Source organism: Electrona antarctica (genome assembly GCF_951216825.1).
Source record: "Electrona antarctica genome assembly, contig: scaffold_26, whole genome shotgun sequence".
NCBI classification, from domain to species: Eukaryota; Metazoa; Chordata; class Actinopteri; order Myctophiformes; family Myctophidae; genus Electrona; species Electrona antarctica.
In genome coordinates, this window is record NW_027636995.1 from 1,092,517 (window position 1) to 1,104,571 (window position 12,055).

The following is a 12,055-nucleotide window of genomic DNA, read 5'->3' on the forward strand; positions in this document are numbered from 1 at the left end:
CAGATGCCAGCCACCCGTCGGAGAAGACATTTTTGGGAATGTTTTTTGAAAATGTTTTGAAATAATAATAATAATAATTAAAGACCAAATGTAGGAAACAAAAACTATAGGGGACCCATAACAATGTGTCCGCGGCCCACACATGGATCTAGGGTAAAGTGCACTAGGGGGTCCCACACTTTTCCATGGCAACTTTTGGACCCCCATATAGCCATGGTGGGCTTTCATTTTACTCTCCCCCTGACCCCCTCCCACTTTGAAAATCACTAACTTCTTGGAACTCAGATTACTGCATAGTTGATCCATCCATCCATCCATCCATCCATCCATCCACCCATCCATCCATCAATCTATGTAAAGCGCCTTGGATAAAGGCGCTATATAAATGCACCATTTACCATTTATTTACCATCCATCCATCCATCCATCCACCTCTCAGGTCAGTCTGGGGTTGTCAGACGTCATTCTGGGGTCATGAGACCCTACATTCTGAACCCAGAGTTTAATTTGGACCCACTTGGGGTCCCAGAGGGAGATGGCACCAACAATGGCTATGATCCTACAATACACTTTGCTTGAGTATATAGGCCTATTTCCAATTTCCAATACTTTTACTTCTACTCCACGATATCTCAGGTGCAAATATATTTTACTCCACTACATTTATTTGAAACTTTAGTTACTAGTTACTTTGTATAGATTTGGATCATTATTGCAAAACATGGATTAATCACTTCAGCACTATATACATTTCGGCCATTTGAAAATAGCCGATCTACAAGCATATTGCATAATGATAAATGTTTGGTAGGCTACCTTAACTACATTTAAGGTAGCCTCCTTACCATTTAAATACCTTTCATTTAGATTGTTTTGTACAACATAAACATTAAAGAGACTTTAGTTGTTACTGTACAATACTTTAAAACAGCTGTTGCGCACATGCTTAAAATAGCTCTTATTTGTATTTCCAAGTCCAGCTTGTCTCAGTTCAGGCTGCATGAACAGCGCTCGAGCGCTCGGTTTCTGCCCCCTCAATATCGTAACTCTTCCATTAGATTAGGTCTACATATGACGTAAATTCTCCATTCTCTGTCAATGGGAATTTAATGTTTGTGTACGAACATCTACATCTACACTATACACTATAGCTGAAGTGACTTTGATTGATTGATTGATTGATTGAAATATGTATTAACAGTTTGCAGAATTACAGTACATTTCAAGCACAAACTCAATACAAAGACTGTTAACTGTGAGTGGACGACCCAATTAAGCATTACACTTGATTACAAGAGGGTGCACCTTGTTCAATTCATCAAAACATTTAGAGACGTACAAATAGACACTTCTATATAGTCAAAGAACAGAACAGGAATTCATCATAAAGGAGGTAAAAAGGGAAAAGAAACATATACAGTGAGGGGGAAAAGGGGTGGGCGGTGGCGGGGGGATTCAGATTTGTATGGGGGCCAGTTTCGAATTGCAGCCGTCCGTAGGTGCCCTTTGAGAGCGTTTTTGAAGGAGTCAAAGGATTTGCATGTCTTAATGACTGTTGGTAGGGCGTTCCACATTTTGGTGACAAATAACACCCCAAGGAGTTATAACTTATTACAGTAGGCTACTGAAAGGACCTCTATAGTCAAAAGTGAACGTGGAGAAAACAGAAAACTGAATATAGGCCTACTGGTGCAATGTGCTCTAATAGCTGCTACAAAGAAACTTGACCTGCTTTGAACTAATCTCACATGTTAACTTTGTTGTGTTGTTCTTATATATTTGTATATATAGGCCTAGGCTACATCAAACAGTTTTGTCTGAACTGTAGCCTAACTGTGTTCATTTGGAGTTCAATATTCCTTTTAAAGTCTCATAAACAGAGGCTTGTGTGTCATTTAGACTCTACCCTGTGGTTGACGTGTGTGTGCGCGCGCGCGCGTGTGTGCGCGCGTCAGTGGTTTACCGTTAGCGATCCGATCCCCGATTGGCCGTTGCTATCGAGACCACGCCTATACGTACGTCACTCAACCGCACGCGGGGTCTCTCTCTCTCTCTCTCTCTCTCAATCTCTCTCTCTCTCTCTCTCTCTCTCTCTCACATACACACACAGTTGTCATCATCCTTTCCTGTGTGAAGTGAAGCGACACACACACACACGCGCGCGCGCACACACACACACACACACACACACACGCACACACACACACACACACACACCGAGCGAACACGTCTACTGAAACACCGCTGTGTGTCGCTTCATTCTGTTTCTTATTAATAAAATCAAAGTAACGGACACAGTGATGGTGCAGAAGTCTGAAGACGGAGTGGGTACGTTTTTTATTTAACCTAAACATAATTAATCATTTAATAAAAGTTAAACTGTCTATATTAAAAACAGCTCAAACAGCGCTAACATGTTAGCAGCAGCTAAAACAACTCAAGCTGAGCTCCTGTCCTTTTAATCCGGCGAAAAAACAGCCGATCTACAAGCTCACAACGCGTCGCTATGCGACGCGTTGTGAGCTTGTAGATCGGCTGTTTTTTTCGCCGAGCGACACCTACTATAAACGGCTGCTGCGAAACTTGTAAATTATGAGACACTGATTGTTTGTTTGGTGCAAGCATGCCATGCAAGATGTGTTTAACTTTATTTTAGTCACGTTTTTAGGGTTGAAAAGAAAGGGTTTATAATGTAGCCCTAACATTTTAGACTCGATTCTGACATTTTCAATCTCTCGTAGATTGAAAATAGCTAGCCCGTCTCCGGACCCCCCGGGTTGAGCTCCTTTGGACCCCTACGACGTAGGGGTCCAAAGGAGCTCATCAAAATGTCAGAAACTTTAGTAGGGTTCCGAAAGGAGCTAGAAAATAGCCTACATCTAGAGTCTAAAATATCTAAATCTTAGGCTAGGGTTTCTTCCAGCCTGCAGCCTTGGTTCAAGACTATTTTTCGTAGATGTAGGCTATTTATTTTTTGTCGAGTCTGACTTTTACTTTATAATTTACAATTTACAATTTAGGCATTTAGCAGACGCTCTTAATCCAGAGCGATTTACATTAAGCAAGAACAAAAAGCATGGGAATACATCACATATATAAACAGCATTTATCAAGAAACATGCGTAAGCTAAGAACGTAACTAGAACATATCTATATATAATGACACTATACATATAAGCTAAACATATATATTATACTATGCTGTACTGTTATTGTGCTGTCTACATGACATGCTATAAGTCTATTTCAAATGCTATCTAAGTCAATCATTCTATTACGATATGCAAATGTCAAAATCGATGTCAAAATCGATCAAATGCATCCGACAGTCTTGAATCTTGATCCAAGTCTAGGGTAACAGGTTTGCAGATAGTAGGCTACAGAGGCAAAGATTGTTAAAAGGATTAGGTGACACAAAAAGCCTATGAGGGCTTCTTGTTTCTATTGTGGTCCTGGCCGGGTATTCAATTAATGAAGAACATGCATGGTCAAGTCCCCAGGACTTGTTTATGTTATCGTTTTAGCCTTAGGGCTCCATTTTCGTCACCGCTAAATCCCTAAACTTCTTTGCCTTTTTTTATTTTTTTTTACTATTTTGAAAAACATTTTTCAATAGTTCAACTAGCCAATCTACATTGACGTGTTGTGAGCTTGTAGACTGGCCATTTGAACTATTCAATACTTTTTTGCTAAATAGTAAAAAAAAGTTTAGGGATAAGGGGTTTAGCTGTGACCAAAAAATGGAGCCCTTAATGTCTGTCTGACTGTACCTCCATCGTGCATTTCTGGCTAAATAAAGTATTCAATCGATTAAAAAATAAATATCAACAAAAACAGAGCGACGGACGGGGGTCTCCGGACCACCAGGCAGTAACGTTATAGTTCCGAGGCCCTCTGACTGACAAACAATAAATCTATTACTGGAACAAGGGACTGTATTCTAGTAGTATTTATGGTGCAACATAATGCATGTATGTGTCTATTAATACCCCCAGGCTGAAAGCTGCCATTATTGAATGGTTAGGGACAACAAGGGAAGAGCTTTTAGAGGGGTTAACCACCCCCCCCCCCCCCCCCCCAGAACAGTGCGCCCCCCCCCCCCCCCCCCCCCCCCCCCCCCCCCGAACAGTGCCCCCCCCCTTAGAGAACACTGCACGCTTCATCCAAAAAAATGAGGGGCCAAACTAGCCTACTAGTTATTAGAATTAACCCATTTGACCTGAGATCAGATTCTACATCCTGACAGTTTTATGAAAAAGCTATGTCGTTCTTCAATTTAAAAAAAAATAGCAGACCTACAAGCTCGTAGCGCGCCACTCGGTGGCGTGCTATGAGCTTGTAGATCTGCTATTTTTCAAAAAATAAAGCATAGCATAATGCTAACACCAAAAGGGGTTCCCGCCCAAAATGGGTTAAGGCCCCATATTTCTACAAAATGCAACAAATTGCCACAAAACCTGTGATAGCCAGTCATTTTTTGGGGATAAATATAAGAAGTTGAAGGATCAATTTAGGTCTGATAATGATCATACCATGCATGTTCAAATCATGTTACACTATTTCCCCGAGTGTACTAGCATTGCATTTTCAAAAACGTACGTTTATTCTTTAATTCTATTTACATTTTTAGAGAGGAAAAACAACCAATTGAGAGGTGTTCACAATGTTTAGGTGCCCGTTGGACCTGTAGACCTGTAGCCGTGTTTTGGTGGTGAAGTGTAATCTGACTCCGCCAGATGGGGCAGCAGAGAGTACACTGGGTTCCCCCCTCCTGCTCACAGTGCTGCATACACAGTGCTGCCTTGATCCCGCCTCTAGCTGCCGCTGATTGGCCAGGCCGTTTGGTGGCCGGAGCATCAAGTCTGCCTGAGAGTTCCCAGATGGGAGCAGGAGGGGGGAACCCAGTGTACTCTCTGCTGCCCCATCTGGCGGAGTCAGGTTAGGTGAAGTGGGCACTTGAGCGAACTGATCCTGGGTTAATGAAGTGTCACGACCGAAAGAATAATGTCGCGAATACAAGCGGCCAAAATGAGTTTTCTCCGACGGGTGGCTGGCATCTCCCTTAGACATAGGGTGAGAAGTTCAGTCACACGAGAGAGAGACACGGAGTAGAGTCGCTGCTTCTTCGCCTGGAAAGGTGGCCAGCTTAGGTGGTTCGGGGCATCTGGTTAGGATGCCTCTCGAGCGTCTCCCTACAGGGAGGTCCTCGATGCTGCACGTCCCACTGGGAGAAGACCCCGGCAGACCAAGGCGCAGATGGAGGGATCACATCGACTCACTGGCCTTGGAACTGCCTCGGGATCCGCCCAGGAGGAAGTTACTAATGTTGCTCTGGAGAGGAATGTCTGGAGCTCTCTGGTGGCCCCCGCGACCCGACTACGGATAAGCGGTTGGAGATGGATGGATCCTGGGTTAATGCTGTGTGGGGGAACTGGGCAGTATTTATGGGAGAGAACTGGGACAAATCCCAGTTCCGCATGCAGGGCCATTTGTTACTTCATAACGTTGGGCCAAGTTCGCCCTTGCCCCCGCTGGGCACATTCCTTTTTAGATACGGAACACGTGCATTCTTGCTTTTGCCTTTCATTTCTTTTACTGGTTTGACCAATTTTGGACCGAAACAAGCGGCGTTGTTGAGGTACAAAATATACACGCACGTCATAAAAGCAGGAATGCTTATTTTTTAACCCCAGACTGAGTCGTTTTCCAACTCCTCCACCACACCTATTAGGTCAGTGTGGTTCCCAAATTTGTCAGCTCAAGACCCAAAAGAGAGATTAGACGTTTGCCCGGGACCCAGCGTGTAATTAGCAGATCTACAAGTGCACAACGGGTCCATTTGGTGCTCTCAAGAGTAACATTATTGTTAAACAGCTGCATTACTCAATGTCAAAGTGGTCTACATAATTGGAGAATGTAGAAGCGTTGTTATTTTTGATCAACTTTCGCCTGTTATCTCTCCTATGGTGCCAACATCAATACAGCACGGAATTGTGGACAAAATCTTATCCAACGACAACGAAATATAAGTCTTGGTTCTTCTGAGAGGTTAAATGTCATCAAAATGGCGGTCCGTGGTGGCTCAAATGGCGAGTAAATAATAGATATGAAAAGGGTTGAAAACCACTGTTCTACTGTAGGTGGTACACATCCAGTGTGAACTGGATGGCACGGCTCCAGCTCTGTGTTGCAGTGTAGATTTCGTCGACGAATACTATGACGAAAAATGTTCGTCGACTACCCTTTTCTTCGACTAGTGGAGAGATCCAGTATACTAAGTCATTTTACACTTGGTTGCATGCTGAAAATAGCACATCTGCAAGCTTGTAGATCTGCTATTTTCAGCAAGCGTAAAATCAGTCATTACAACGGCACCAAGGCCCGCCAAAAATACATTTTAGTTGACTAAATCAACTGTAGATTTAGTCTGCTAAAATGTATATTTAGTCGACTAAAACTAGACTAACACTAAGACATTCCAGGTGACTAAAATGTGACTAAAACTAAATGAACTATAAACTAAAATAAAAATGTGCTGTCGAAAACAACACCGCTGTGTTGAGCCACACCTGCAGCAGTTGGTGCTCTCTGCCCTCTGTTTCCTCGGAGAACCTCAACCTCTTCACCTGCTTCTGTTTCCTGTTCACCTGTTTCCATCACACTTCCATGTTTCATTATCTCTGTCTGTCGGTATCGGGGGGGGGGGACCTTGCTTTGTCTTTTTGGGTTCTCCATTGTGGGGAGTAACGGACTGTAAAGGCCTATTCAGACTCCAGTTTTAAGGTTCTCCATTGTGGGGAGTAACGGACTGTAAAGGCCTATTCAGACTCCAGTTTTAAGTTCCTCCATTGTGGGGAGTAACGGACTGTAAAGGCCTATTCAGACTCCAGTTTTAAGGTTCTCCATTGTGGGGAGTAACGCACTGTAAAGGCCTATTCAGACTCCAGTTTTAAGGTTCTCCATTGTGGGGAGTAACGGACTGTAAAGGCCTATTCAGACTCCAGTTTTAAGGTTCTCCATTGTGGGGAGTAACGGACTGTAAAGGCCTATTCAGACTCCAGTTTTAAGGTTCTCCATTGTGGGGAGTAACGGACTGTAAAGGCCTATTCAGACTCCAGTTTTAGGGTTCTCCATTGTGGGGAGTAACGGACTGTAAAGGCCTATTCAGACTCCAGTTTTAGGGTTCTCCATTGTGGGGAGTAACGGACTGTAAAGGCCTATTCAGACTCCAGTTTTAAGGTTCTCCATTGTGGGGAGTAACGGACTGTAAAGGCCTATTCAGACTCCAGTTTTAGGGTTCTCCATTGTGGGGAGTAACAGACTGTAAAGGCCTATTCAGACTCCAGTTTTAGGGTTCTCCATTGTGGGGAGTAACAGACTGTAAAGGCCTATTCAGACTCCAGTTTTAGGGTTCTCCATTGTGGGGAGTAACGGACTGTAAAGGCCTATTCAGACTCCAGTTTTAAGGTTCTCCATTGTGGGGAGTAACGGACTGTAAAGGCCTATTCAGACTCCAGTTTTAAGGTTCTCCATTGTGGGGAGTAACGGACTGTAAAGGCCTATTCAGACTCCAGTTTTAAGGTTCTCCATTGTGGGGAGTAACAGACTGTAAAGGCCTATTCAGACTCCAGTTTTAGGGTTCTCCATTGTGGGGAGTAACGGACTGTAAAGGCCTATTCAGACTCCAGTTTTAAGTTCCTCCATTGTGGGGAGTAACAGACTGTAAAGGCCTATTCAGACTCCAGTTTTAAGGTTCTCCATTGTGGGGAGTAACGGACTGTAAAGGCCTATTCAGACTCCAGTTTTAAGGTTCTCCATTGTGGGGAGTAACGGACTGTAAAGGCCTATTCAGACTCCAGTTTTAAGGTTCTCCATTGTGGGGAGTAACGGACTGTAAAGGCCTATTCAGACTCCAGTTTTAGGTTCTCCATTGTGGGGAGTAACGGACTGTAAAGGCCTATTCAGACTCCAGTTTTAGGTGATATAAAGGTTGTTGTGGATCTGCTACTTTTGATGCTTTTGTGTGACTCTGTAGTATGATCAAGTATGATGAGTAGATTAATAATGCCACAGACGAAAAACAGTCTCACGACCAAGCTACACCAGGCTTTTCTTGCGTTTTTACCCTAAACTCGCGGCCTGCGCGTGCGTTTTTTAAAATAGGACTGGACCTAAATTCAACGCACGCGTTTAGGGTAAACGCGCACGTTTTGTGCACGAAAAGCCTGGTGTAGCTTGGCCGTAAGTCCACACTATTTATCCATAATGTATAAATGATAGATAAGGGTTCAGGACAACGAGGCCTTTTCGTGGAGGGGTCAGTCTGAAATTTGGACTTAGACTGTTTTTCGTCTGTGGTACTATTGTCTAACAGCAACAATACAACAACAATATAACATAAATACAAATGTGTACACACACACACACACACACACACACACACACACACCAGTAAGGTCGCGTGCACGCAATCCGCCTGGGTGACGGCAGACTGCTGGGCCAGCGCTGGCGCTTTGGCATGGGGGGTCAGATCAACATATGGAATGAATTCTGTACTCGGTGGCCATATATGGAGCGTGTCTTGACTAGTACAGGGTTTGATGAGGTCAGATCAACACATGGAATGTCAGAACGGGTCAGCTCCATATATGGAGATCTAAGTGTGGCAGGGGGTAGTGTACAGGGTTTGATGAGGGCCCAGGTAGGGCCCGGTGGAGGTTGATGAGGTCAGTGTTGTGTTGTGATCTTCATATATGGAGACGGCCATATATGGAGCGTGTCACAAGGCGTGATGGACCGACGGCCATATATGGAGGCATGATTTGTCACGAGGCGTGACTTCATGAGGCGTGATCAGCGGCCTGACGGCCATATATGGTGGTGTTATGTGTCACAAGGTGTGACTTCACGAGGCGTGATCAGCGGCCTGACGGCCATATATGGTGGCGGACAGAGCTGTGGACAGGTTTTGCAGGTTTTCATAGTAATCCGAGACCTGCGGTCTCAATAAAATCACACCCATGTGAAGTGAGGGAAGCTCTTTCTTATCATCGTGCATCATCAATCATACATCATCTCATTCCGGCCTAGGCATGTCGGTAACGGTTAATTTGCCATCCGGGTAGCCGATGGCATTATCCGGTTAATTAACGGTTGTTGATTTTAATTTTTTATTGGGCTACCCCAAATGTAATATGCATGTATAGGCTACATAATTAAAGTTGGTAGACGAATGGTATACATTTATTTATGTTCCTTTTTAAAAGACAAACAAAAATGTAACAATATAAATAAATTGTTGTAGATTTAATCATCAATAAACAACGCATCGCATCTGCATGCATGCATCTGCGCGTCTACAGTACAGAGGTCCGCCGGTTCTAGTCTAGTAAAACATAAATAAGTCCAGTCCAGATCTGAGCAGCCACTGGACGCATGGGCTAAGCCTTTTTTTATTATTAAGGAAGATCAGCATGCATGTCACCGTGTTCTGTTTGTTGACTTTTCGCTGACGAGAAAACCCTCAAACATCGATAGCACATGGCTAACTTGATAGCCGTAATCCGTGCCAGTGTGGGGAGGAGGAGGAGGAAGCGGCGGCAGCGGCGGCTGTAAACGTTATAATAATGGATTTAATAATGCCAAGTAGGTCTCTGCATTGATACGGTCGACATGTTAATCTCGTCTCGCTGTCACTCGCTTAAGTTTTGACTACCGCAAAGCTACCGTTGTAGCCAACTAGCCATTGAAGTACAACAGAGAACTTTGGGACATTGCGGGGGCAGAAAACAGCGCCCGAGCGCTGCTGTTCATGCAGCCTGGAGTGTGACAAGCTGGCCGGCGCAAATAACAGCAATTTTAGGCATGTGTGCAACATGACAACTGTTTTAAAGTATTGTACAGTGACAACTACAGTCTCTGTAATGTTTATGTTGTACTATTACTAAAAACGATCTAAAATAAAAGGGATTTAAGATCGGAACACGCATTTATTATTATGCAAATTAACCGTAAAGCTGATAAGCATACTCGGATATTTCTTAACGGTCGGCTAACCGGCTAGCCGGTTAACCCCCGACATCCCTATTCCGGCCATTTAATTTAATTTGTGTAGGACAAAGTTTGTGCACACACTAAAAGCTGGACATATAGGAGGCGCTAGCGCCCCTTAACACCCTGAGCGGCATAAACAGAGGTCTCCGTCCTATCAAATAGTGACGCTCAGGACGGAGATGAATAAAAGGACGGAACTTGATATCAAAACCGATCGCATCGCTCCACAGGCTGGGAGCGTCTGTTGGCCAACATTCGATGTCATTTCTGGTTGGGACGTCATCCAAAGTGACCCCCCCCCCCCCCCATTTTAGCGGATGATCTCCCCCCATTTTAAAATAACTCTTGATTAAATCAATCCGTCCAATTCTAATCAAAGATTATGTGTTAGACGGCCCATCGCGGTCCCGTCGCTAGTCGTGTTAGAATTAATCATAGCTACATCTAGCTACTTCAGCTACATCCAAGATGGCGCCTGGTGCACCTAGAAATGTGCTCCGTTGCTGCAAATCGCTGGGCGCCCTGATGTAATGGTCCTAAATACCCCTGGGCGTTCGTGGTGTTAAAAATGGTGCCCAGAGTTCTCAGGGCCCCACTATAGAGCGTCGCAGTCCCCTTTCATGACAACGCCAGGCCCAGGAAATAATTCCCAATACATTTTTCCCATAGACATTTCAAAAAGTATTTATTTAAAGACCTTTTAAGCGTCGTACGAAGCCAACTCGAGTCGTGACAAATCATGACAACAAACACAATATTTTGGACCAAACAAATAATTACAAAGAATAAAAACAACAAAAAAAGTGTTGTAACCTGCCGTTTTTCTTCTTCTTTCCTATTCTTCGTTTGGCCCAAAACATTGTGTTTATTGTCATGATGTGTCACAACTCGAGTTGGCTTTGTCCGCGGCGTAAACGTCTTTAAAAAAATCCTTTTTGAAAAGTCTATGAGGAAAATGAACGGGGAATTATTTTCAGGGTCTCTGGAGGGGGCGGGACTGCAACGCTCTCTATATTCAGGTTAATGATGGGACTCCTCCCAGAACGGCCTCGAGGCTGGGTGGGGTCAGGCAGTCACCAGGGAGCTCTCCATAAGCACATGATTAGGTCATGGTCCTTTTGAACTGGCTGTCCTGCCTGAGGCGACAGGGACATTTAACTGGACAAAACGTTGCCTTGTGATGCGAGCTGCAGTTTTAGCTCTAAGAAGAGGCTGGATGGATGATTAAAAGGTTGTTTATGGTCGCATTAAGGCCCAAGGCTTGTCCACGGTAGTACAAATAGCCTGGGGGGGGGGGGGTGGTGTGTGCGTGTGCGTGTGTGCGTGCGTGCGTGCGTGGGCGGGCTTAGGGAGTAAATAGATATCTTCCTGTGCTAAAGTAAATAAAGAGCCTTGTTGTTCAGTAGTAACTTGTCAGTCACTGACTTTTTGGACAAGAGATCCGTCATTTTACAATTAGTTTTACGCTGGCATCAAGGCCCGCCAAAATACATTTCGTTCGACTAAATCAACTGTAGATTTAGTCGACTAAAATCTTATGATATTTAGTCAACAACACTAAAACATTCCAGGTGACTAAAATGTGACTAAAACTAAATTAAAACTACGATACTTGTGTTTCACACACAGGACACCACCATCGTATAATGCACGGATTTGCTATGTTGCCTTTCTTTCTCTCTCCCTGTCTTGACTCTCTGCATGGCTCTGACACTCGCGTCCACACGGGGGAGACTGTGTGTGTGTGTGTGTGTGTGTGTGTGTGTGTGTGTGTGTGTGTGTGTGTGTGTGTGTGTGTGTGTGTGTGTGTGTGTGTGTGTGAGAGAGAGAGCAAGGGAGGAGTTTAGTAAGACTGAGGGGGAGGGGAGGGGGGGGGGGGGACCCTAGGGTCGCCTCCTCCACACACACACACAGCGGCGTCGAGTCCGGGGGGGCTTGAGGGCTGAAGCACCCACTGACACAATGGGCGCGTTCGGAAATAGCGCACTGTGCAATGCAAACT

The 12,055-nt window shown here is 44.4% G+C and overlaps 1 protein-coding gene across 1 annotated transcript in view; it reads left to right on the forward strand.

Moving 5' to 3' along the window:
• Window positions 1-2,122: 2,122 nt before the first annotated feature.
• The window catches only part of LOC306919523 (cytohesin-1-like), a 54,568-nt gene continuing 44,635 nt past the window's right edge, over window positions 2,123-12,055 (forward strand). The window contains exon 1 of the mRNA XM_079532285.1: window positions 2,123-2,328. Coding sequence (XP_079388411.1) covers window positions 2,301-2,328 — 28 coding nt within the window. The 5' untranslated portion in view covers window positions 2,123-2,300. The remainder of the gene's footprint in view (window positions 2,329-12,055) is intronic.